The sequence below is a fragment of the Penicillium pulvis genome (genome assembly GCF_028828015.1).
Source record: "Penicillium pulvis strain IBT 33274 chromosome Unknown contig_7_segment1_segment0, whole genome shotgun sequence".
Classification (NCBI taxonomy): Eukaryota; Fungi; Ascomycota; class Eurotiomycetes; order Eurotiales; family Aspergillaceae; genus Penicillium; species Penicillium pulvis.
In genome coordinates this window covers 1,608,074-1,632,961 of record NW_026643079.1, presented here as the reverse complement: position 1 = coordinate 1,632,961, position 24,888 = coordinate 1,608,074, and the positions used below count along the sequence as shown (strand labels likewise).

Sequence of the window (24,888 nt, the reverse complement as noted above, 5' to 3'; positions counted from 1 at the left end):
CGGCCACTGCATATTGTCACAACTCTTGAACCTCTGCCATATCATCAAGTCACCATGCCGCCTCGTCGCCGTGCAGCTGCCAATGCGCAGTCCCGTATTACCTTCGGCTCCCAGTCCCGGGTGACCAAGCCGTCGAACACCCCAACCACTCTACACAAGGGGAAGAATCTTGATTCCACAGCCCTACAGAAGGCCGATCAATCCGCATCTGCCACCCCTGAGCCCGAACATGTTGTGGTCCCCGAGCCATCGAAACCCCTTGTCACCGAATTGGCAGTTCGCCAGCCTGAGCCCAAGCAGATTCAAACAGCCGAAGAGAAACAGGCTTTGCAGGTATCCTTGAAAGACCTGCGGAAATACTGGAAAGACAAAAATAGCGATGAGCCACCCCGATGTGAGTTTGGTTGAATTGGGCCACTAATGCCAGGGACTTCACTGACACTGTGCGTTACTACAGGGCACCAAGGAGGTGTGAACCTTGAGGAGAAGATTCTCCGGAACTTCGATATGTCTAGTCAATATGGGGTATGTGATTGCGCCACGACCAGTATATACCTTGGTGTACTGATGAGTTTCTAGCCATGTATCGGTATGGATCGGACCCAGCGATGGCGCCGTGCGCACAGGTTAGGCCTGAACCCGCCGATCGAGGTTTTAACCGTCCTCTTGAAGGGTGAAGATATAACCGAGACTTCCCATATGGAGGCGTTGATCTCTCGGTGAACACAAAGCCAAGCTCATGGACTTGCATATGACGTTTTAAATTATTACAATTAGCAATGAGATACCAATGGGATTCCCCCAATAGCGATCACTATGGGTCTGAGATAACTTAATGGCCAAGCCCTGGTAGACGGTTCCTTGATAGTCGACAGCTGGACCTGGGGGCCCTGTCCGAATCCAAAATGATTCTAGTCAGTTTTTTCTAGCAAATATGCAAACAACCGTGGAAGCAAGTACTATAAATGGCAGTACAATTACTCCCCATCTACATCCCTCATAATTAAACCCACAACCAATCTCATCTGTCAGCTATCAGTCCGTCACTTTTCATCAACCCCCATCTATCATAACTCAGTCAACCTCTCCAATATCTACAATTCTGCCAAACAGTATGTCCACCCATGAGGCACAGGCTGCGATAGACAAGTGCCTAGATGCCATGACGGCCCAAAGCGAGCAAATGCGCCAAGTACAAGACATTTTCAAATGTCTACAAGAGGTACAAGAGGTCGCAAAGAATGATGTCCGCAAAATCACGATTGCCCTCACCGGGCTCCTTGGCGCGATCAACACTGCACCAGGACAAGACGACGCAACGAAGAACAGTCTCCACAATATCGCAATTGCCCTTATCGACCTCCTTGGCACCACCAATAAAGCTCTCGAGTCAATCGATACATCGATGACGGTATCTGGCTATGCCGCTCAAACTGCCTTCGTCGCAGTCAATCTCAAAAATGACGGACACGTGCTGGCACGCGTGCTGACGCTCATTAATGAGAGAAGATTGATGGACTTGATGGACAATGATGGTGATGATGATAACGAGCTTTGATTCATGTGTCTACTCTGTACTGCTTGTATGGGTCGTATTGGAGGCGTCATTAAGGAGCTTGTTAATTGATGGATTGGCGCATTCATGTCGGTGCAAATTTGGATAAGAACTCTGACTGATGTAGCAATTTGATGATTACTTGATATGGTTCAACGCCCGTCTGTGAACAATATAATCCCTACGGAGGCTTTTTCGTAATTTTTCAATACTGGACATTTATGGTTAATCAATGGGGTTGGCAAGGGGGAAATCAGGTCCAAGGCCGACTTACATAGTGGATCCCCTCAGCTGTCACGCCCCGGATTCCCCCGCAATCAATCAACAAGAATCCACAATGCAATGAAAGAATAAGCCCTGTGAACCAAGAAATGAAATGATCCTGATTCTGTAATCACGCACGTCACAGAAGCTGACTTTGCCTCCACCCCTGCTTTCCTATCGCCGAGCCGTCGAACGTTTACCGAACAACTTCATGTGATCGCTGATTTCCGTCCCTGACGCCCTAGCGACGCCAGTGGCTAGCGTATTGGCGTGGTTTCCACCGATTGACTGTCCAAGGGTCTTTTGTCCCTGGAGGGTCCTGGAGCCGAGACTGCGGAGCACACCCACGCCACAATGTCTCACCTGTGATCCTGTGGGCTCGGTGGCCTGATCCAAAATGAGATCCGCACCAACATGTTCCGTTCAAGTGTTCATGATATTAGACACAATCTACAGAGAAGCGGACCACGGACCCTTTCTGTATGCAGGTACAATGTCTCCATATCGACATTATTATCTGGGCGGCACACAATATATCGCCAATTAGACTGGTTGACCTGGAGGGCCCACGCGGGGTATCCCGCCACCAAGATCCACGGATCCAGATTCCCGGGGAAGTCCACGCCTGCTCCCGCACATTCTGCTCATAAATTGGAAAATGAATTGACGATGCGATGTTACTGAGAAAATCTTCTCCTGAATAGGGTATTCCGCATCTCGCCCGAGTTTAGACCGCATTGTTTATCCCTCAGACCCTGCAAAGATGAAAATGATAATAAACATCTCGTGCAACCCAAAAAACTAAATATATTGATGACACTGGTGGGCCGGAAGCATCGGGCGGATCAAAGCCTGATTAGGGTTAGTCGGATGCTACGCTGCTGCAAGTCAGGGCCTAGTGTCTTTCCCCAGATTTACCTGCCCTACGTTTCTGTGATACGCAAATACCGTTTCTTAAACGGTCCAAAGGAATTGCTCCAACTCCTCAATGAAAGGGCAGCCAGGTGCCACTGCAGAATTGCCTCGAAGCCTGTTTTTATATCTCAGGACCCTTGGTTGGTTCATTCTACTTGCATTGTTGCCTACAATGCATGCCAAGGGCGTAGCTACGTAACCTACCCAGCCTTTGTTCCACTGTCAAATCATACTTGAACGGTATACCACTAGTCTCATTACGTACAAAGTTCTCGACAAGTGGCGACCTGCAGTGTTGATGCAGTATGCGCTACATTAACACCGTTCGGGCTTAACGCGGTCTATCCTACCACGCTTTGGTAGGCCATCCAGAGACAGTGGAAATTAAAGACAAGGCACCCTGATCTTGCTGTGCAACTAACCATGAAGGGACACTGCATGACACAGCTGATTGGTAGCACTGGGTACACTATGTCGAGGGAACAAGGTTCTGTACAGGTCTCGCTTAACCCCGACTTTGCGGAGCCAATGACTCGTGGCGTATGCCTACCCCGAACCAAGTTTTAATCTATTCCAACTCAAAGAACCGGGCCCAATTCAGGGTCCGGCATCAGTCATGGTCTTGGCTTTACAGTCGGCGTTCAGGGATCCCGGCTGACAGCCACAAAGACCTTACTCAACCGCGGCCCTGTTCCATTCTAGATGCTCATTTCCCTATTCCGATGGAAACATGTGATAAGAGACACCGGTACGACCCTGAAAATAGATCGCCAAGTGGGAATATAGCACGAAGCCCAAAGCTTATAAAAGGCCATTGTATCCTCTGTCTGACCTCAGGTCCTCTTTTACTCAGATCATCGCCTCGCTCATTATAGCCTTGACAGTCGCTTCCGGCATTACAAACAATCTGTTTTATTGAAAATTCATCAGCAAACATGCAGTTCTCTCACGCTTTGATCGCTCTTGTTGCTGCCGGCTTGGCCAACGCTCAGCTCCCTGACGTTCCTGCTTGCTCGGTATGAGCTGCTTTCAATCTATCTCATACACCCCCACTAACAAAAGCCAGCTCAACTGCTTCGTCTCTGCCCTGACCAGCGATGGATGCTCGGGTCTGACTGACTTCGCCTGCCACTGCGCGAAGCCTCAACTGATCTCCGACATCACTCCTTGCGTTGAGAAGGCTTGCAAGGTCGCCGACCAAGCATGTATGTATGCAATGTCTTCCAATAGTATCACATACTAATATACCCGCTAGCCGTCTCGAATGTTGTTGTCGCCCAATGCTCCTCCGCCGGCGTCCCTATCTCGCTCGCCCCAATCCTGACCACCTCCGCCAGTGAGAGCACGTCTACTTCCAGCTCTGCTCCCACTTCGACCTCTGCTAGTGAGACTGTTACTGCGACTACTACTGAGACTATGTCCAGCAGCGAGTCGTCCTCTGCCTCCGCTTCTGCCTCTGGCTCGAGCTCTGGCTCAAGCGGCACCACTGCGGCCCCCACTGGATCCACCACTCCCAGCCCGGGCTCGGGCTCAACCCCTGCCGGCACTTCCACCCCGCTGGTTTCCAAGACTACCGGTGCCACTGGAGCTACCACCTCGCCCGCCTACAACGCCGGTGCCAATGTCAAGGGTAACCTTGCTGGTGCTGCCGTCATGGCTGCTGCCGCCGCTTACATCCTGTAAAATATTTACTTCGATGTGTCTATCATTGGTGTTCTAGTCGAGCGGGACTGGACATCATTGGTATGACACCAATTGCCTGCTGTTGCTGATATGGGGTTAATATGTTAAGGATGTCATGGTGTCGATACTGTATATTCGAGTCGTTTAATACAATTGATTTTGGAGGATGTTTGTACGTAATAATTTACTCTGGTAGTTACTCAAATATGGAAGCCGCTTGATTGAATCTCCTAAGGAACAGTTATTAATTTACTACTTTTTGGTTCAGGACTGCTCTGTACAGAACTCATCCGGTCATTGTTTAGAAACATGCACCAAGACCTTACCCCTAGCCCTCCCAGAACGCAACTTCTCAAACGCCTTCACAGCATCTTCAAACTCATACTCACTATCCACCTGCACCTTCAAAGTCCCCTTCTGCAACATCTCTCCAATAGCAACAACATGCGCCTGCGTATTAGCAAAGAAGAAAATCTTATACTTCCTCTTTCCACCACCAAGGAAAGAAGGCCATCCAACTCTCGCCACATGAGTATCCATCATATTATGACCACCAACCTGCAAAAAGACACCTCCAGGCCTCAAAAAGTGATGACACTGAAAGTAAAGATCATAAGGTAAACCAACATGATCCAGAATAATATCAAAGATAACACCCCGTTCACGGAGTGTAGCACTCAAATCCTTCTCAGCAGTATAATCAATAACCTCATCAGCTCCAAGTCCACGACAAAGCTCAACATTCCTCGTCGAGCAGGTAGCAGTAACATGACAACCCATCCCCTTCGCAATCTGAATAGCAAATTGCCCACAACCACCAGAGCCACCATTAACAAATACCTTATCACCAGCCTTCACATACCCATCTAAAGACTGGAACGCCGTCTGTCCCGCAATTCCAATCCCAGCAGCCTGATCGGGAGAAACGCCTTCCGGAACCGCCGCGATCAAATCCGCAGAAATGGATAGACACTCCGCCAGGGACCCGAATTTCACCGGGCGACTTGCACACCCGAAGACGAGCTGGCCGGTCGTGAAGCGCGTTACGGATGATCCTGTCGCAATTACGCGTCCGCAAAAGTCCATTCCTGGTGAGGCAGGTGTGCCGATCACTAACTTTGCAGCTAGACCGAAGAACATCTCGGGGACCTTGTAGTCTGCCGGGTTTAGGGATGCGACGAGGACTTGGACGAGAACTTCATTTGATTTTGGGGGTGGGGGTGTGCGTGCCGATGGGTCCAGATGCATGTTTTTTTCTAGACCGCCGCTTGTGCGGCTGTAGAGCCATGCCTTCATTGTGGGGTTCGAGGCCATTTCGGTTGGGTGTACTCCGTAAAATGTGATAAGTGGAGTTTTTGGTTGGTTTTCAGGGGTGCTGAATTGGGGCCGAATTTCGCGTTTGCAGGGTGTTGACGTGGTGACCAGAGTTCGAGTCGAATGAGGCTTTGAAGATGGGAAGTGATCAGCTGGCTGGACAGCTGTACAGTAGTTGTGGAGACTGGGTCCACACTTTCGATCGTGCTGTTGTGAACTCCCTGTCAAATTTCTAACGATTTTGGGTAGCTGCTGCGAGAGATGAGATCATCGTAAGGTTTGGCGGTTGAGGTGGTCATAGCTCCTAGTGTGGGGACAATCAAAGTATTCGGGGACCATGATTTTATTGGTTGGGACATTGTTTATGGCTCTATGTTGCTTGGTATTGCTTGTCTGCCAACAAAACCTCTACTTTAGCGATACCTGCTGTGTCGCGTAGGAAGCGTAGCATCGCCCCAAACCACATAGTGCGGTGCTTATATATGTTCTTCTCCAGTAGGCCGCTCTGGTAGCAAACGAAACATGTAAAAGTGGACCATAGAATGGAATATGCAAAAATGCCTGGGATATCCTCTGGGGATTTTGGGTCTCCTGAGCCATTCAGGGAAAGAGTGATCGAGTATGGTATTGTCTCGGCGATCTCACCAGTCAGTGTGCGAAGTACACTAAGACCTCGCTCTTCGAGCGCGGGGGCATTAACCTCAGATGGATATCGGGATACATATTTCAGGATTTGGATCCAAAGTCGAATGCGGGTGGCGCGATACATGTTCCAGTCACTTGCTGCTAAGGCATTGGAGTAAATCTGCATGTAATCGGGCGAGCCGGGCATCGTAAGTAAGTTTTTGGCCCAATCTGGGCGGCTTGTGTGGGTCATAGGGCTCCTTCCAGCGTACTTCCACTCCGTTGGCAGGTCTGAGGTCCATTTCTGAAGCTCTAGGTCGACTTCCAGAGCCTGTTTGAGGTCTGAATTTGGGATTTCGGAGACTTCTTCAGCGCCGGAGTGCTCCTTTAGCCTGGCACAAATGGCCGCAGTAGCGGAAATTAGGCACGTCAGCCGCTTTTTGAGAGCTGAGTCGAAAGGGATCTGTTGTACCCAGCTGGCCAGGAGCGACGGTGGAGAAGTGAGATCCGTCAAGTACCATACTATCTGCAAGAAGCTTAGCCAAAGATTACAACTTAGATGAGATATAGGGGTGACTCACCATATGCGTACATAACAGTGCAAGATGATTGTTACCATCCTGGAGACTGGAACCGCTTCGGTGCGCAATAACCGACTGAGCGTCATTCAAATGAGCCAGGTACGACCCGTCTCGTGTGGATGAAGTAAGCATCTGGACCTGTTAACTTGAAACTCGAGGAACCCTCCGAGATCTATACACTTACTTCATACATACTCATGAGGAAGATAACCAAGAGATTGTCATCTTTTTGAATTTGCACAGGGTCTAACATAACCGCAGCAAACTGTTGTAGTGTTTTGCCATAGTATATAGCAGCTGCCTCCCTAGCCTCATCAGATTTGCATCTGCTGTGAAAATTGGCGTAAGCCACCGCCGCCACAGCAGAGCACAGACAAGATTCAGGCGGGTTCTCAAACAACAACTGAGGCAGCCTGCTTAGGGCCCCAGGAAACGGAGTAACAAAATCATAACAGAACCGACGATAAGCTTGCTCATACAGCGAAGTCTCTAAACGTGGCGAAGCCTCCGTCGATGAATATACTTGTGCTAAACAGTTCTTTATCGGATCAGCACGCTGACGCCATTTCGTCTCCGCAGCTTCTTTCGCATGATTCGACTGGTCCCGATGAAGCCGATCAAACTCATCCTGGTACTTGCATTCTTTCTGCGCTTTACGACATCGTTGACAGGGTTTATTCTGGTCACACTGGGGCAGAGGGGCTGTTAGCGCTGTACACCGCTTGTCAAAAATTGGGGGCAAAACCTTCACTTTCAATTCTCGGCACCGAAAGCACCCTTTGCTAGGGCCACGGGAATTGGACATGGGGAGTGTATAGCCTTCATTGGCTGAGGTCTATGCAGGTAGAAACCGGAAATTTGCGCAATCCCGCGACAGGATCGGTAATTGAGATGTTGTGGTTAAGCTTCGCGGACACGATCAGCGGCCTTGGCGCCCCTAAATGGCGTCGAACAGTTTACCGTAGCTAGACTAGCTCAGGCCCCCAATATTACCCGTCATCTAGTGTGATTAACGGGCAGTGCGATCGTACATTTGAGGCGGGTTATTGGCTCCGCATTTGCCATTGCAGGGCTGAGTCCGCATTTTCTAGTGCGTTATCTATGCATCTCAGCCGTGAGACCAGAACGTACTTTGCGAAGGATCGACAAGGCTTTGGGCCCCAACAGTTTCAAGTGTCCTTTATAGTGTTCGTAGTTACTCCGGTCTCCTTGAATATAAAGCCCCTGCCTGAGCAGACCCTGAAATTTTCTCTAAATCACCTCGATCACTCCACGAGAATCTTGGCTTCCCCAAGGCTTGGCTTTGCTTAGCGTATACCTTGGTTTTCACATTTGGACTCAATTTCACTAGCAATATGGGTCCACTCACAGGATCTCTCCTCCCTCGGGGGTCTGTATCGGATTATCTGAAAAATGAAACATGTCCCATGCCGGCCCATCTCACAGAAGGTGTGTAGCAAATGAAACCGACAATAAATACCTTCAGCTAATGAATGGAAGTCGAGGATCCCTTTCTGGGGAGCATGACCTTCTACCATTTCAATTTGATTGTCTCTGGTGTATGCACATTCATCACCTGTGTATTAATATTCAGTCTCATGGCAGAGCATGCCTGTCGCTGCAGTGTTCCCAGCGAACAAGTCAAGTATGTACAAAAGATGACTTATCTTCCATGTTCGCATGCTAATAAAATCAGAATTATGAGAATTGTTCATATGCTTCCCGCCTTCTCGATTCTCTCCTACTTAGCGATCGCCTTCCCCAACTCCTACGTCTACCTAGAAGGATGGACAGAAGTATTCCAGGCTATTGCGCTTTATGCTTTTCATATGCTTTTGATTGATTTCATTTCCCCGACCGAGCGAAAACGAGACGAGTTCTTCGGGAAGCTCAAAGTGAAGAAATTATTTAGAAAGAATCAATACAGGGAGGGTATTTCCTGGTTGAAGGTTAGTAGCGATTTCGATCTCCTGAGATACAATGCTGACAACCATGCCCGAGATAGCTTAGTTACTATTCCACATTGCAATACCCCATTGTCACCTTTTGGGTTGCTGTTTTTCAGTGTATTGCAGCGGCCTTTGATCGGTACTGTCTTGAATCTAACAAACCGGCTTTTGCTCACCTCTGGGTATGTGATTCGCTCTGACGGGAGACAACTGATGACTGACGGGTTCATAGCTCGAGATTATTCAAGAAGTCTCAGTCACCATCGCTATTAACGCCGTCATTCGATTCTACGCAAACACAAAGGAGTATATGAAGGAACACAAGCCATTGATGAAGCTATTGTCTTTCAAGCTCATGGTCGGTCTTATTTTTGTCGAACAGGTTAGTCATTACCCTCGGTAAGTTAAGTTAAGCCTGACCTCTAATTCAATTCCAGATCGCCTTCATGATCCTCGAATCCTCAAAAATCTTCAAAGAAACCTCAAAACTCAGCTACGCAGATGTCCACATGGGTATTCCCACAATGGTAATCTGCGTCCAAATGGTCCCCTTCGCAATCTTTATTCGCTATGCATTCAGCACAAAAGTCTACCGCGTAAAGAAATCACCGACCGACTCCGAAGAAAAGCTTGCAGAAGTCAATGAGCACGGAAGGCCCGTACCACGATGCTACCAGGGTGGTCCATTCGGCATTCACGCCTGGCTCGCATACTATAATCCGATGGAGTATCTCCGGGAGGTACAGTCTATGTACAGGACTCTGCACCATGTTCATGTGCGGAATCAGAAACGTATCTTCAAAGAGGATGTTGAGGGAGAGAGTGAGCAGGCTTCTGTTGAGGGAAATCAATCAGAGGCTGAGCTGCTGGCCATTCGGCCAAACCAGAGTGGACAGAGTGGCTATGTGCATAACGAGCCATTTGAGCAGGTTCAGCTTGCGCAGTCCGAGCCTCTTATTCGTCAGGTGCAGTACCCGGCCCAGTCACATAATGTGCAAGACGGATATGCGCACGTCCAGGGTAGTTTGGGAGGGAATGCGCAGTGGGGGCAGGATCCGTATGGGCGTCCGTATAGAGAGATATAGTGGATCTTGATCTTGGTGATCGAAGCTTGATTTCCTTTTGGTCCATTATTGTTTAGCATTCTGCGATATAGATTTTTCATGCACCGATACGATACATTCACTAGCGAAATCTGCTTCCTCCCCAACGACTGCCTTTTTTTTTTTTCTCGGGACCCACTAATGAAAGCGCTAGCGTATATATTCCATTGAGTAGACCGCATTGAATTGAAAGCTACTGTAGAGATAGCGTGTCTTTGGTTGAATTGGAGGCCTTACAACAAGTTAAATTACTACATGATGCAGTTTTTTTTAAGCCTTTTGAATGGCCATTTGGTACAATACGGGCCTTATAATAGGACGCCTGGCAGAAACGGTTCATTTAAGTGATATTTAGCTTCATTTGATCCCGAAGTTACCATTAATATAATGAAAGTTGAGCAATATTATCGGAGCGACCGTCGGTTTATTTACTTAAGCCGCAAGCTTTTGTGGAATCACTCTAGATCAGGTGAACTAGGTCAGCAAGAACCCACAGTCGGGATAGGTTCCGCTCGGTCTGACACCCCTTTTCTTTGATAAGACACTCTTCCCTCTAAATACTTTCTTTGCTTATCTATGATGATTACGAACGAGCTTATTAGCTTTAATACCGGTCTAGCCTATGCCGACCTACAATCCCTACCTACCACCTGATAGGTATAGGATGGATCGAAATCAGTCTCACCAACAATACGCTCTGATAGAATATTTCTCGAATGCGAGTGGTAATCGGATGAAAATTAGGGCCGAGAATTGAGTAGTCATTAACAAGGCTATTTGGCCCGGTATCCGCGCAAATTCAATAGTAGCAGTAGCAGATCCACTCCCCACTTACTTCGGTGCATATTCGTTCGTTTCGCCTAGCCTCGCCTCGGCTAGCCTCACCCAGGAGAGAAAAAGCTTGGTTACCCGCCCCACAGTCATACCACGATGTGGTCACTAGTGGAACTTAGAACTCGGCTCAAGTTCTCATCAATCAGAAAAAGCACCAGATTGCCCGAGCCACGTTCCTTATCCGTGATCCGACTGCTTTCAAAATGGATACCGTTCGCTTATCATGTTACCATTTCTGCTATAGTCTCGGTCACTCCGGTTCTTAAAATCGGAATACTCTCGCGAGTGGTGGCTGAGGTGCCAGCCAAAAGGGCAAAAAAATGAGTCTATAATGGATAACAGGTTCTCTCCGAACCATTCCATTATTCAACTTCTCTCCTTCACTTTTGGTTCGTTTTCTGCTCTCTTGTTACTGAATTTATCTTCCTGGGGCCGATCATTCATTTAGCGCCTCATAGATCATAGGATGCTCTCTCTTTTCTATTCTTCTCTCCTTTTCATCTCCGGTGTCGCAGCAAAAAATCCTTTTCAATTCAACGATGATGATTTTATCAAATATCGCACCGTAAGTCTTGGAGTTTCACCGGTAAAACCTCGGGCTCACGAAACCCTAGTTACCCAACCATCGCATAATTAAATGGAACATCACTCATTATGATCGCTCTGCCATAGCTCCAGGTTATTGGTTTACTGCACCTTACTGGAACTGGCTCGGCGATACAGAATCAAAACAATGGGTCCCGTACCAGACAGGACCCCATATCTTTGATCAGGATGGTGTTAGTATTCATCCATGTTTCCTTTCTACATTGATATACTGACTATCGTGACTAGGTCCTGGTGTGGGCCGGCTCGCAAGAGTCCGATAATAGACCTTCACAGGACTTCCAAATGATCGATCTTGCAACTGCGGGTGTGCCTGGTTCTGAAGGACAGAAATATATGGCTTGGATCTTGGGCTACGAGCCGTATAACCCGGTGACCAATGGCTCCGTGATGATTTACGATAATCACTACAACGAAGAGCGCAACATCACTTTCTCGTCTTCTGAGATCGACGCCCACGAGTTTAACGTGATTGAACATGGGACGAAGGCCCTTATGATCCTAGACAGTGTAGAGGTCCAAACCCTTGAGGATTTTGGCCAGCCAGAGGTATCAACGCGCATGAAAGGCACTGGATTCGTCGAGCTTGACCTTCTGGGTCCGGGAAACATGACGCCACAAAGGATCGTGGACTGGCGCGCTTGCGGTAAAGTCGGCTTGGATGAAAGCTATGTGACGAATATTGCATACCTCGACTCGGACTTCATGCACGCCAATTCCGTCGAGAAAAGCCCGTACGGTGACTATCTGCTCTCTGCCCGACACACGAGCACGATATATCTTATCTCCGGCCAGGATGGGCATATTATCTGGCGTCTTGGCGGCAAGAAGAATAACTTTGCAAAGGACTTTGACTTTTTCGGCCAGCACGACGCCAGATTCATCGCCGTGAACGAGACAAACTACGTGATTTCATTGATGCAGAACGGCGCCATCGGTCTCAATGTCCAACAAAACGTTTCATCAGCCATGTACGTGAACGTAGACGTTGTGAGAATGAAAGCGACCTTGCTTCGTCAATATATGCGACCGGACGGAGGAAGCACTGAGCGCCGTGGAAATATGCAGACACTTCCCAACACCAACGTCTTCGCTCACTGGTCTGCGCAGAGCTATATCAGTGAATTTTCGGCCGATGGCAGGCTGCTCATGGAGGCCAAGTTCGCTTCCAAACGATTCGATTCATACCGATGCTACAAATACCCCTGGGTTGGCCGCCCTTCTTCCCCACCGACGCTTTTGTCTGAATCATACGGCATCGATGGACATGAGCTCTCGACAGTCTTCCACGTCAGCTGGAATGGTGCCACTGACATCGCACACTGGAGATTCTTCGCGCAAGCAAATTCGACCAGCAATAGGACAGAAATCGGTACTGTTCAGAAAGATGGATTCGAGACTTCTTTTATTGCCCGAGGTTTCATGGACTGGGTTTCTGTTGAGGCCCTTGATGCGGACATGGAGGTAATGGGTGTGTCTGCTCGCCTACGCACCCCCAGTCCACAGTACTGGACTGGTGAAACTCTGCCCGAAGCCGATGACCCCGAAGCCTTTTTGGTCCATGAAATTGTTGGCGTCGAGACAAAACAAGGCACCAGCGTACTTGTTAAACTTTTCATTGCTGGCGTCTTTTCAGGTGCACTTGCCTGGACCTTGTTCTGTTATAAACATATCCTGAAACAGTACGGCGTCCGGTGCTATGACGATTTGATTTCGAAGTCGTGGAATTATCTGCCAGTATCGACAACTAGTCCTACCGAGAGCCAAGTCCAGAGCAGTCATGACTTTCCTAACGGAGAAAGCTGAATAGCTCACCCTTGCATAGCGAATTGTACTATAGCTTAGCATTTGCGTTTGTAATTATTTGGATACCAAAAGGAAGCTCTTAGCGACCTTGAACAATCCAGTACAGATCATAATTCACAGATAACCAAACTTTTTCAAGAAGTAAGTTCACGATTCCGTGTTGCCCTGATTTCGCTATCGACGATTCCGGGGGCCACGCTAGTGACGGCCGGGATTCTAGGGGCCGCCACGGCTCGCCCCGATCCAGAATTGCGCCAGTTCCTGTGGCAGAAAAACATTACTCTCAACGCATTTCGACTTGATGAATGCCTTAGCGAATAGGCCATGTAAAAGCTGCCGGAAGGAGCACCAGAGAGGCGACAAAGCACAATACTTCCATGCTTGCAAACCTTGGAATTCTCGCTTGAACACTTCAACACACTACCCTTGTCAAACTCGATCAGGTCCTACACATCATGTACATACTGTCGTTAAGCTGTAATTTTTCAATAAGACAGGGGTATGTATCATCAGGATATTTCTAAGCAGGTCACGTTCGTGTTGGGTAACAATACTGCTTAAAGAAAAGTCGGTGAGCAAAAGCGAAACGATGAGCACTACAATCTTGAGGAAACCAATAACCGTTAGAGAAAAAGCGGTATTCAAAGAAATGGGTTCCATTGGTTGTATGATGTCTACTGATGAATAGGGTTCATTCGAAATATGCTAATATCTTCAACCATGATATACTCATCGCAAGGTTAAATCCTTGATCGTAGATCATATCTCACAGAGCAGAATGTTTTCCCGGCTGATCCGACAAAGGCGAAGAGTAATCTTCATCGTCCAAGTCCAACATGTGAATGCGATGGTTAGTCATATGATCCTGAGTCTGCGTCTCAACCTGCTTCTGCATCCGTGCCTCCTCCCCAAAGCCATCTTGACTGTTGAGGGTCTCGCGTGCAACAGATGAATCACGATCTGTCACGCCCGCCTCACGCTCATTGTTGACACGCTGTTCCTCTTGCTTCTTGTCTTCGGCTGCTAGTGCAGCCTCTTCGCGCTCCACTTCGCTAATATCGATGTCTTGAAGTCCAATGGATGAAATGATCTTGCCAAGCAAGAACTGGTACCGGAGATGGCCACTGATCATCTCGCTAACGTCGATGTTCTCGACGCCGGGAACGTTTTCGACTTTCTGGAGTCCGGCAATTCCATACTGGAGACTGCTGGTGCGGTACAGGAAGGCTAGTACAGAGTCATTCTCTGAGTAGGCGTTGACTACTCGTCCGCTGACCACGCTGCGGATGCGGCGCCAGTACTCTGCATCTGAAGGTGTTGGCGAGCCCATCAGAATGACTGATTCGACGATCCCGTATGCTCCTCGCTTGGCCAGGTGCTGGAGACAGGAAAATATAAGGCGAGACCCCAAGGAGTACCCGATCAGAGTAACGGGGCGCTCTCCCTGGACTTTGTTGATCAATGCATCTGCTAGAACTTCGCCTGCCTTGTCGGCTCGGGACTTAGCAACGCTAAACGGGTTATCGACGACCCGGGCAACTTTCATAAGACCAAGAGGTAACATGACTGCGCTCATGATTGCCGAGAAAAAGGTACGAGACAGAACTTCCTTTCCGGCAACCGACCACGCCGCACTCGTTACTAACGAGGAGATGGCATTGCCGAGATTCATCAAAGACTCCATCTCCCAGCGCAAGGCAAACACCTCCGAATCAGCTCCAATGACTTTCCAAGGAACCACAAAGTTAGATTCCTCAGTCACCCATCCAGTAACACCAATAGTAACTCGTAACCGATGATCCTGTCGAGCAGCATCACTCTCCTTCACTGTCCGCTTGCGCGACCCTCGAGTGGGAATGAAAGCAAAGTCTTCAATCTCCCGCGCATACTTGTCCATCATCCGACCCGTCATTCGTCCTCCATATGCGCCGAAAAGTCCACCAACCACCACGCCGCTACTAGCCAGAACACCGAGGTACCCCGCAGCAGCGGTCGCGCCCAGACCAAGACCACCCATCATAGTACCGATGCCTGCAGCTACCAATGGGGCAGCTAGGCCACCAGTAATACCGATTAGAGCAGCACCAGCGACCGATGCAATACCGACTTTCCATTTGCGGGCATCATTGCTTTTCTTGGGCGGCTGTTTGGCTTCTGGATCTGATAGTGCGAGCGCAGTATCGAGAAGTCCACGTGCTACCTTGACTTCGTCCTCATTCAGCACTTTGATATCTATACCAAGACTGGATGCAGTATAGAGCATCAGAACACGTGAATAGGCATTGTAATGCTCAAGACTGAGCAATAATAAGAGAAGGGAGTGTAGAATAAGCAGCCTCGTCGCTTTGGGTAGCTGCGCCAATGGTGTTTCGATGGGATGATATATCTCCGCCAGTTTTTCCATTCGCTTAGTATCTTCACCCAACGGAATATCGTCCGATTGGGTCGCTGGGTCTTTATCTGGCTGTTGGACCTGGCTGTCATCATCTTTGTTGACGACCTCGCCGATCCGCAGCAGAACAGCATCTCGCCAATCTTCAAAGTGTGAGAGTGCTGTTTTCTTAGCTCGGGCTTTTGATGATTTCTTCCTCATGTCGGCCCTGGAAGGTTGTAGGCTCTTATCATCCGCCGGAGAAGTACCATCCGGCCTCGGAGGCAGCGGTGGTCCTGCATCTTCGTGCTCCTCTTCCGCCTCCTCCTTCGGTGTAGGAGGGGCTGGACTTTTATTCAAGCTTTCTTCGGTATTTTCGAAAATCTCGAGAATACCAATTCTCATTGACTCTGCAATTTCTGCGACGAGTACAGTGAGGTCGGCCCGTTGCGATCGGTCCAGTATTGACGTCAGATCTTGACCGCGTTCGCTAGGCGGAGTGGATGCATTGGGCTCTTTTGACTCGAAAAAGTGGCCATGTTTTTCTTTGAGATTTTTAAACATTACCGATGAGTATCAAAGGAACTGCAGATATACAAAATAGCAAGAGTGGTAGGAGTGATGGAAGTTGGCAGTGATGAGGGGCCAGCATATGCTTGGCTCTTTCGGGTGTTGCCTGAGGCAGCAGTCGGCTAAATTACGAAAACGGCGAGTAATTCACAAGCTGTACTCAGACTTGCTAATCGGAATGGATTGTTTTGAATAGTTGTCTGAGACTAATTCATACATGTAGAGCTATCGATAATTTGGTCAGATCGGGGCCTCATGAACGGTGAACTCGAGACCCTGCGGCTCTGCGGGGGCGGGTCGCGTGTCCTATCCTCAATATGGAACGGCTACTTCCGCCGAACCCGTGTTTCCAACACAGACTCATTTCCACGGGGAGAGCTCCAGATGCTCACAAGCTCCAGGCCCACTGTATCGAACAGGCCGTTCCACTGTGAGACTGTTCTTTCCAGTCCAGCTGTGTGAAGCCACATGAGAATATCCATTTCCGCAGCTCGGAGTTCAGCCCCGGTATCAGGTAGAACGTAGTCATCGATAATCAGAGTAGAGTACTCCGGATCCATGGCTTCAACAATTCGAGATAGAATCTGGGCGCTCTTCGCATCCGACCAGTTGTGCAGTACATCTCGCAGGAAGTACAGACGAGAGCCTAGCGAAATCCAACGTAAGCACAATCCGAGTCCACATTTCCGGAACCATATACATACCTTTGACAGGCTGCGGAGTAAAAAAGTCATACTTCATGGCCTCAATGCCATCTGGCAGCTTTTCAATACGGTTCAACGTAATTGGAAGATCTTGAAGGACAAATCGACCCGGAAGGTGGGGGTACCGCTCCTTGAATCTTGCCAGTTCTTGTCCAGGACCTCCACCCACATCAACCATCAAAGCTGCACTTGGATCCTCCCGAAGCTGGCCTATTTTGTCTGCTGCTGGGAAGATCTCGAACCACTGTGGCATGTCATCCACCCGACGGGCGGCCATGTAATCATCAAAGGCTTTTTTCTGCTCTGGGTTTCGCTCCAGCAGACCGAAGATGACATCGGTACCGTGGGCATAGTTGAACAGTGTGATGGCACCGGGTTCGTCGGCGAACTGTTGAATCCCAGGTCCGCGCATGTAATCTACCAGTCGCCCACCCTGTACTCAATTAGAAGTAGTTTTTGACTCAGGTTGAGGGTATTTACCATGCCGAAATCGAGATCGAAGCTATCTGAATATTAGTCGCACACACAATAACCGACAGGCCTGTTGAAAAAAGCCACTTACTGGTGCTTTTCGGCTGCGATTGATCCTGGAAGGATTTTGAAGCGCGTCTTGTCGTTAGCAGAATACAGTTGGTATCCAACTTCATCGCAGAAACCAATGGCCGTTAACATGCGCATTACTCGGACTGTTCATCTTGTCAACAATCTCTGGCCCAGTGCCATAGGCTAAGTATTACTGACCGATCAATAAAAGATCCGCCCCCGTCTCAATGGCCAATTTCGCAGCGGAAACGGGCTTATCATGTTCAACAAGGATATGAAGAAATTGATGCTCAATAGCGACTCTGATAGAAATGTTTTGCAGAATCTGTCAGAGAAGAATTAGATATCAGGCGTTATCATATCATGCGATTTTGCTTGTGCTCACCTGAAAGTTCACTCGAGAGGTAGTCTCTAATGGCGTCTCCGCGGCAAGCTGCAGCTCCCGGATTGCCTTGAGAAGGTCCGCGTGGGCATCTTTGTTTCCCGATGCCTCCTCAGAGACAAGCTTTTGGACCTTCGAGAGGGCCTCTGATACAGACATGGTGGATGGACGTGTGTCAATCTGGAATTGGATATGTGTGGGTTTATTTGAGTGCAAAGTGAAACGGTGTTGTTGTGTTTGTTCTGATCGTCGGCTGGAAAGAGGCAATCATGCACGTTGCCGAACACCCCCGCCATGCAAGGAGACGGTACTACGTGGATTAGCCTCAAATGGCAAAAGTCGCGTTGCAACCTCTCACATGGTCCAAGTGCTTACTCCGGATTTGTGGAATTTCCATGTGCCTTAAATTTTACTACACTTTACCAAGGGGCGTCATGGTATAACAGACTGCTCTGTTGAACTCTCTAGGAGACCTTAAGGATCAACTTCCTCGATTAAGTGATTCATTATTCATTTTGGAGGCCTTCAGGTGTAGTCGTGATGCGTTTGAGTGTTCTGATAGTATACAGATCGATTGAATCTCCAACAGACTTCATTGTTTCACTTGATATTCCTCAGAGACAACTGTGTCCTTTGTAACCAATATTTGCTGGTCACTTTGCTCGGTTTCTTCCCTCCGCTGAGCTTCATCGCTATCATGGGTCGCACAGGTAATGGCGGTGGCATGTGGATTCCACGACCCTGGTGTTCGGTCGTTCATTTCCACCCACGACTGGCGTGGTTCTCTATCGCTGATATAGCCCTCCCCATTGGATCGCTTTCCGGAGCTTCGCGACGAAAATCCAGTGGCGCTCTTCAGATCTTGGGTGAATTTGATAAAGAACAGACGGAGCGTTGGGATGGAGCCGAAAATAATTATGAACCACATTTCGGTCAAGACCCAGGTATTTAGTTTGTAGATGGCGTAAGTCAAGTCTTCAACTTTAGTTATTGAGGCGATCGCGATGGTTTTGTTGATACCAGCAATTCCTGCTCTGTCGCTGTGTTAGCGGGTTATGCTGAGTTTGGGCCAGGACGCTTACATTAGTCCACCTCCCATGATTAGACAAAGGCCGATCTTTGTCGATAGTTTCATCACCTGAAGCCTTCCAATGACATAGACCGGGTATCCGGCCAAGAAGAAGTCAGAAAAGGCTCCAATGCCTGGGGATGTTAGTATCGAGATCATCAAAGTGGATATAGTTCACATACTCCCTTGAGCAAATCCCACCTGAGAACATATCACTATCCCATCGCAAGTTCCTGGTAGGTTATTATTCCATAGCTTTGCTGTCGGGGTGCATTGCTTGAAGATCAAGCCAACCTCGATCACATTGATAATGGCTTGCGTTGCCCCCACGGCGTAAAGAAGGTACCTGCCCTTGCTTCTAGTGCCGTTTTGTATGGTGAGTAAGAAAGCGATCACTGCGATGCGCGCAATAACTAAATCCAGAATGGCAATGACTTGACCAATCCAGCTCCAAAGGTTTGTTTGGACAATCCTGTCGGGTGCAAGCAGGGTCTGGTGAGTGCCGAGTCCGTAACGGACGCTCACAGTCATGGTAGTCTGGGCAGCTAGAGCAACCGTCTATCATAACAATAGTCAGGATCAAAACCACGACAACAAGCAAGAGAGATGGTGATAAGAAAGATTTCATACAAAGGCAATAATCACCCACACAAAATCCCATCGTAAACCGTATAAACCTGACGACAGCTGTCGCGATGGACAAACCGAGGCCGTTTTAGCACGAAGAATAATCAGAACGAAAGCCAATCCCATTTCCGCCCAAGTTACACCCAAGACCACCGGACCTTTTCCTCCATCGGATATGGACAAGCCATCCGTCATGGTTTGATAGGGGAAAACGGCCTGGGAGGATTTAAAAAGCCAAGCATACCGGTGTCGGGGGTATAGAGCAGTTTACATATAATCTGATTTCCAAACATTCCTCGCCACAATCCTGACCAAAACTCGTGTTACAATGTGAATTTCTTATCAGCCCAAGCCGATGCAGGGGGATCCACTCGAAACTTAATTACTGGACGATCACCCGATCTACATCCACTATGCGTGTTGATCCTAGGTGTTGGTCAGATTCACCGGGGTTTCAACTTACCTGGTTGCAGTCGGACTCGGGTCATCACTTACTTAAACTTGCATACCAACATACTACATCCATGGATGCTCTTATTTATTGTTTCATCTTTCGTGTCTTGTGAATATTCATTAGTGCAAAAGTACCGAGCTTCGGCTCCTTACTGAGAATTGAGACATATCACACGCCGTTAGCACTTTGATAGCCACTCAGCCATGAGCATATGTGGCGTAGGACGTAGTTAAAGCAGGTTGCTCAATGATTTACCTGTTCAACCCCTAGAATTAATAAGGACTGCAACCGTCCGTAGAATGGTACCATACCCACGGGACACTGGAATTTACTTTATGATAGATCTGGAAACGCGGCGAGAAAAATTTGGCTTTGGAGTCGAAAAGGTCAACAAGCAGGGGAGTTCCAAATTCACCTGTCCAACACGTCCTCACCCGTAAACATGGTCAAGTGAGGTGAGTTCTCAACACTAAATTAATCTTCCTTGCGTGTACAACCTCATGTCAACCACACCCTCCTTCCGATTTCGATCATCTTTGCTTTTGATTTTGCCAGTCTTTTGGCCTTCGTATCTTTGATCCTCTCATTACTCTTTTCAGAATGTCTCCCCCCACCACCACGTACGAAAAGCCCTTTGAAAGTCTTGGCGTCGATGAAGAAACTGAGGCTCTGGAGGGTTACGTGGTTGATCCCAGTCATTATGCAAACAATGCAGCCAGACTGAAGACCAGCTCCGATGGCCGTTTTGTTCTCATCCCGCAGCCGTTGGATTCCTACAATGACCCGCTGAACTGGTCTGAAGGCAAGAAACGATGGATCGTGGCTGTCATTGCTTTTATCGCTCTGTTGGCCGACTACACGGGTGGGTCTGCTATTATCACTGTTCTGCCGCAGTCGATGTAAGTTGAGACATAACTTACCATACAAACCATACCCCAGGGTATATAGTCCCTTGCAGATTTCTGGCTAATAACATGCAGGCAATGGGGTCTCACTCAGGCGACTGTTCAGAAAGCCGTTGTAGGAAACCTTTTTACGATTGGTGCTTGTGGCTTATTTGTCGTTCCACTTACGAGCTACTTTGGTCGTTGGCCAGTTCTGCTGGTCTTTCAATCTCTTATGCTCGGAACGTGTGCATGGTCTGCTGCCGCCACCAGTTTCCACTCTTACCTCGCTGCCCGTATCATCAATGGCTTTTTTTGCAGTGTCGGTCAGGGAGGTGCGCTAATGTGGATCAAAGATTTGTACTTCTTTCATCAGCATCCGCAGGTCATCAACTATGTCGAATTTTCGATCGTCGGCAGTCCATACCTTGGTCCCTTGATTACCGCATTCATTGTTACGACAGTGAGCTGGCGATGGGCCTTCTGGGTATGCACGATCCTCTCGGGCATTAGTTTGATTCTTGTCTTCTTCCTTGACGAGACGCTGTTTGATCGAAAGGCGCCGCCTGATTCTCGTGGTTCTTATCTCTCTCGTCTATCCGGCGTTGGAGAGGCCCGAATTTCGCGACACAAAAGCTTTATTGGGTGCATGTTGATCCCAGTGGTAGCTATTACCAAAATACCGGTGCTGACAATCTTGATCTACTACTTCTTCAATTCCGCCTGGGTTGTCGGAGTGAACACGACTATTAGCATTTGGCTGAGCAACAAGTATGGTTTCTCACTTGAAGACATCGGTAAATACCCAACCTCACACATGTGGTATCAGATCATACTAACCCATCAAGGCTATTTCTATTTCTTCGGCATAGTCGGTGTACTTGTAGGCTGGCTCATTGGCCACTTTATCCATGATGCAGTTGCACAACACTACGCCAAAAGACACGACGGCCGTATTCATCCAGAAGCCCGACTACTTCTAGCATATCCGGCGACTTTACTCTGCGCTTTGAGTCTGGTGCTACTCGGACTCGCCTTTGAGAACCAATGGCACTACATGGTGATTGCCGTAGTTGCTGCAATGCAATGTGTCGGTTTCATGATCGTCACTACTGCCATCAATTCCTATCTGCTTGACGCCTACCCTGAGGGCTCAGGAGAGGTCGGTGCATGGGTTACGGCGAGTCGCAACTGGGCGGGATTCATGGCGACATTTGTTCAGATCGACTGGGTGAATCGACTTGGACCTGCCAGAGCGTTAGGTATTCAAGCTGGCATCACAGTTGCGTCACTGTTTTTGATCGCGTTCTTGCAGGCTTATGGGAAGCGGCTGAGGCAATGGCAGGGCAAAATGATTTTCAAGAATTACTGATTTGTGATGGGCCACGAATGATGATGGTGATATGGAAATTATGATGCGTCCTTAGACGGTTCAATGATTGTCATGGAAATTTATGATGCATAACTAGATGGTTCTATGAATACATACATGATTATATTTCTTTTCTCGTATAAGGATATGAACATATGTCTAGATAGGTGCATATTCAGACATGTCAATGTATAGAACTTCAAGTTCATGATTATCGTTGCTTCAGAATGATTCGAATAAAAAGCAGGAATTGCTGCTGGCATGGGTATAGGTATAGTACATGGTTTTATACATTCAAAAACGCAAGGCCTCAGCTGCTGCCTGTCTCAACAACAAAGTACTTCCCCTTCGTTTTGGATGCGTATCCAAGCGCATCGCCATCCCAAGTCGATCCGTCCGGTTGAGTTTCCCTCTCGCCCTGGATGCGCTGGATCCTCCTCCTCCGCCCACTAACCTCCTCCTTGGCCAGTGCATCACGGAGCTGGTCAAGCCCGATAGCTGTCTCCTGTGTAGCAGCGGCAGTTTCGTCTCGGATGCTGCGTAAGGGCTCCACACCTGTAGTATCAACAGTCTGCATTTCTTTCACGAAATGAATTTGTGACTCCAATGTTCGCAACATGGATTGCTCTTCTTCTGCGCTCGCCGGTTGTGGTAGGGCTGATAGCCGAAGGAGGTGATGGAGTTTTTTCGGCGTGATTGATGGTGTAGATGGCTCCGAGCTTTCATCGGGGAGTAATGATCGTACAGACCAGCTTGGTTTGGCAAGGATTGATTCAAGCTGAGCTGTTTGGGAGGAGTAGCTGCGGAGAAAGTTTGTGTTGTTTCGAAGGGACTGGGAGAGTCGCGAGCCTACGCGGAGGAACGCCATCTTCAGACGTGAAATCTGAAATGAATATTTCGTAAATCTCCTCAACTCCAAAAGACATAAATCTAGTCTGTCTTGGAGAGAAGCACTCAGTGGAACGTGGTGAATGTTGAATACAGAATGCGGGCAAAGGCGGTGGGTGTCCCGATCGACGCTTCATGCGATAAACCGATTGTACTCCAACCACAACACTTTTGTCAAACAACCCCAATCCATATCAAATCAAGGCGGAATAGAAATATTCTTCCCAAGATCACCATGGCTCAAGATCCAAGAGTTCTTCTACAGAAAGTGAGCTCTTCCACCCCCTTCTTGTCGCCCCCTTCCCACCTAGCTAGGCAATGACGAAACCCGATAACTGACCTTGTCTATCACTCGGTATCTAGGCCGACAAAGCCCTCTCTGGCGCCTCGGGTGGCTTTAGCTGGTTTGGAGGACGAACTGAGAAATACGAAGCTGCTGCCGATCTGTATACCCAGGCTGGAAATGCTTTTCGGGTACAGAAGCTGAGTGAGTCGCCCCCGCATCGTCATCTCGTGGGCTGTTCACCTTGTGCTGGTCGCTAACGGTCACTTGTTTTCAATAGATAAGGAAGCTGGACAAGCTTTCGAGCGTGCTGCCTCTATTCAGACTCAGAACCTTAACGAACCCGACGATGCTGCCAATACTCTCCAGGAAGCCTTTAAGGTCTACCGCAAGTCTGACCCGGAGGATGCGGTCCGTGTGCTTTCCAGTGCTATCCAACACTACGTACTAAAGGGTAACTTGCGTCGTGCGGCTACACAGCAGCAGTACCTGGCTGAGGTTTATGAGGTCGAGCTGGGAGATATGAAGAAGGCGCTGGAGGCATATGAGAAGGCCGCGGAGTGGTTTGAGAGTGACAATGCTGAGGCGTAAGTCCCTGCTCGTTGTGACGATGATGTTTAAGGCCATATGACTAACGCTTCCTGACATAATTTAGTCTCGCAAACAAGCACTTCCTCAAGGTTGCAGACCTCGCTGCTTTGGAAGGCGATTACTACACATCCATCAAGTACTACGAACGTATTGCCCGGCAATCCATGAACAACCATCTCATGAAGTGGTCGGTGAAAGACTACCTCTTGAAGGCAGGAATTTGTCACCTTGCTACCAATGTACGTACAATGCTTAAACCTCTCCCTCGCCAACCTTGCTAATCAGTCTCACAGGACCTCGTCGAAACTAACCGCGCCTTCGAATCCTACCGTGAACTTAACCCCGCCTTCGTCTCAGAGCGTGAGCACCAGCTCCTTGTGGACCTGCTCCAAGCTATTGAGGCGAAAGACCAGGACATGTTTGCGGATAAACTGTTTTCGTTCGATCAGCTCAGCAAATTGGACAAGTGGAAGACAACCTTGCTTTTGCGCATCAAGAGCAATATCGAGGAGGAAGAGGAAGACTTCTCCTAAATTTGATTGCTTTAATTTTGTTATTGATTCTGATTCCCCCGCCTTCGTTGAGTCAGGAATTTTTACATGAGATTTCCCTTTGGTGCTGTTTCTTGCCTCTCATTAGTTCTCATTTGTCTGGCTTGGAAATGAACAAAGGCCTTGCAGTGATGTCGAGTCGACATAATTCTGGATTTGCGCTCTGAAGTAGATAGTGCATTTGAAATGAACGTTTAGACGATATTTCTACCATTTCATCATATACTTCGAAGTAATGGGAGGGATGTCTACAGTAAAAGAAAAGAGAATGCAAGGAAAAATCGTAATTCATTATGAAATGTCTCAAGCCTATCTACTTTTGGGGTCTATCATGACACTAGTTCCTGGCTGGATTTCCAACAGGA

At 48.4% G+C, this 24,888-nt stretch overlaps 13 protein-coding genes across 13 annotated transcripts; 7 read left to right on the top strand and 6 right to left on the bottom strand.

Annotated features, from left to right (window-relative positions):
* Window positions 1-54: 54 nt before the first annotated feature.
* On the top strand, window positions 55-723 carry N7503_008556 (putative DNA polymerase delta subunit 4; the record flags this gene model as incomplete). Its single annotated transcript, XM_057068103.1, has 3 exons — window positions 55-394; window positions 458-525; window positions 580-723. The coding sequence occupies 3 exons, from the start codon at window positions 55-57 to the stop codon at window positions 721-723; spliced, it is 552 nt and encodes a 183-aa protein (XP_056918958.1).
* Window positions 724-1,114: 391 nt separating this feature from the next.
* N7503_008555 (uncharacterized protein) lies at window positions 1,115-1,558 on the top strand (the record flags this gene model as incomplete). Its single annotated transcript, XM_057068102.1, has 1 exon — window positions 1,115-1,558. One exon carries the CDS (start codon window positions 1,115-1,117, stop codon window positions 1,556-1,558), a length of 444 nt encoding a protein of 147 aa, XP_056918957.1.
* Window positions 1,559-3,669: 2,111 nt separating this feature from the next.
* On the top strand, window positions 3,670-4,417 carry N7503_008554 (CFEM domain-containing protein; the record flags this gene model as incomplete). Its single annotated transcript, XM_057068101.1, has 3 exons — window positions 3,670-3,750; window positions 3,801-3,939; window positions 3,990-4,417. The coding sequence occupies 3 exons, from the start codon at window positions 3,670-3,672 to the stop codon at window positions 4,415-4,417; spliced, it is 648 nt and encodes a 215-aa protein (XP_056918956.1).
* A 294-nt stretch (window positions 4,418-4,711) lies between these two features.
* N7503_008553 (NAD(P)-dependent alcohol dehydrogenase) lies at window positions 4,712-5,713 on the bottom strand (the record flags this gene model as incomplete). Its single annotated transcript, XM_057068100.1, has 1 exon — window positions 4,712-5,713. One exon carries the CDS (start codon window positions 5,711-5,713, stop codon window positions 4,712-4,714), a length of 1,002 nt encoding a protein of 333 aa, XP_056918955.1.
* Window positions 5,714-6,101: 388 nt separating this feature from the next.
* Window positions 6,102-7,741, bottom strand: N7503_008552 (Zn(II)2Cys6 transcription factor; the record flags this gene model as incomplete). The annotated part of the gene is made up of 3 exons (XM_057068099.1): window positions 6,102-6,881; window positions 6,937-7,074; window positions 7,121-7,741. The coding sequence occupies 3 exons, from the start codon at window positions 7,739-7,741 to the stop codon at window positions 6,102-6,104; spliced, it is 1,539 nt and encodes a 512-aa protein (XP_056918954.1).
* A 550-nt stretch (window positions 7,742-8,291) lies between these two features.
* Window positions 8,292-9,970, top strand: N7503_008551 (OSTA/TMEM184 family protein; the record flags this gene model as incomplete). The annotated part of the gene is made up of 6 exons (XM_057068098.1): window positions 8,292-8,385; window positions 8,437-8,581; window positions 8,633-8,885; window positions 8,942-9,067; window positions 9,118-9,267; window positions 9,323-9,970. The coding sequence occupies 6 exons, from the start codon at window positions 8,292-8,294 to the stop codon at window positions 9,968-9,970; spliced, it is 1,416 nt and encodes a 471-aa protein (XP_056918953.1).
* Window positions 9,971-11,288: 1,318 nt separating this feature from the next.
* N7503_008550 (uncharacterized protein) lies at window positions 11,289-13,234 on the top strand (the record flags this gene model as incomplete). The annotated part of the gene is made up of 3 exons (XM_057068097.1): window positions 11,289-11,387; window positions 11,437-11,601; window positions 11,657-13,234. The coding sequence occupies 3 exons, from the start codon at window positions 11,289-11,291 to the stop codon at window positions 13,232-13,234; spliced, it is 1,842 nt and encodes a 613-aa protein (XP_056918952.1).
* A 766-nt stretch (window positions 13,235-14,000) lies between these two features.
* Window positions 14,001-16,169, bottom strand: N7503_008549 (DUF726 domain protein; the record flags this gene model as incomplete). Its single annotated transcript, XM_057068096.1, has 1 exon — window positions 14,001-16,169. The coding sequence occupies one exon, from the start codon at window positions 16,167-16,169 to the stop codon at window positions 14,001-14,003; it is 2,169 nt and encodes a 722-aa protein (XP_056918951.1).
* A 332-nt stretch (window positions 16,170-16,501) lies between these two features.
* Window positions 16,502-17,963, bottom strand: N7503_008548 (uncharacterized protein; the record flags this gene model as incomplete). The annotated part of the gene is made up of 6 exons (XM_057068095.1): window positions 16,502-16,821; window positions 16,880-17,312; window positions 17,360-17,381; window positions 17,442-17,565; window positions 17,621-17,747; window positions 17,808-17,963. 6 exons carry the CDS (start codon window positions 17,961-17,963, stop codon window positions 16,502-16,504), a joined length of 1,182 nt encoding a protein of 393 aa, XP_056918950.1.
* Window positions 17,964-18,396: 433 nt separating this feature from the next.
* On the bottom strand, window positions 18,397-19,695 carry N7503_008547 (uncharacterized protein; the record flags this gene model as incomplete). Its single annotated transcript, XM_057068094.1, has 4 exons — window positions 18,397-18,838; window positions 18,887-19,007; window positions 19,056-19,431; window positions 19,504-19,695. The coding sequence occupies 4 exons, from the start codon at window positions 19,693-19,695 to the stop codon at window positions 18,397-18,399; spliced, it is 1,131 nt and encodes a 376-aa protein (XP_056918949.1).
* An 859-nt stretch (window positions 19,696-20,554) lies between these two features.
* On the top strand, window positions 20,555-22,210 carry N7503_008546 (putative MFS transporter; the record flags this gene model as incomplete). Its single annotated transcript, XM_057068093.1, has 2 exons — window positions 20,555-20,853; window positions 20,935-22,210. 2 exons carry the CDS (start codon window positions 20,555-20,557, stop codon window positions 22,208-22,210), a joined length of 1,575 nt encoding a protein of 524 aa, XP_056918948.1.
* Window positions 22,211-22,520: 310 nt separating this feature from the next.
* On the bottom strand, window positions 22,521-23,078 carry N7503_008545 (uncharacterized protein; the record flags this gene model as incomplete). The annotated part of the gene is made up of 1 exon (XM_057068092.1): window positions 22,521-23,078. The coding sequence occupies one exon, from the start codon at window positions 23,076-23,078 to the stop codon at window positions 22,521-22,523; it is 558 nt and encodes a 185-aa protein (XP_056918947.1).
* Window positions 23,079-23,195: 117 nt separating this feature from the next.
* On the top strand, window positions 23,196-24,689 carry sec17 (alpha-soluble NSF attachment protein SEC17; the record flags this gene model as incomplete). Its single annotated transcript, XM_057068091.1, has 5 exons — window positions 23,196-23,366; window positions 23,462-23,585; window positions 23,662-23,968; window positions 24,037-24,211; window positions 24,266-24,689. 5 exons carry the CDS (start codon window positions 23,196-23,198, stop codon window positions 24,503-24,505), a joined length of 1,017 nt encoding a protein of 338 aa, XP_056918946.1. The 3' UTR covers window positions 24,506-24,689.
* Between the last annotated feature and the right edge of the window lie 199 nt (window positions 24,690-24,888).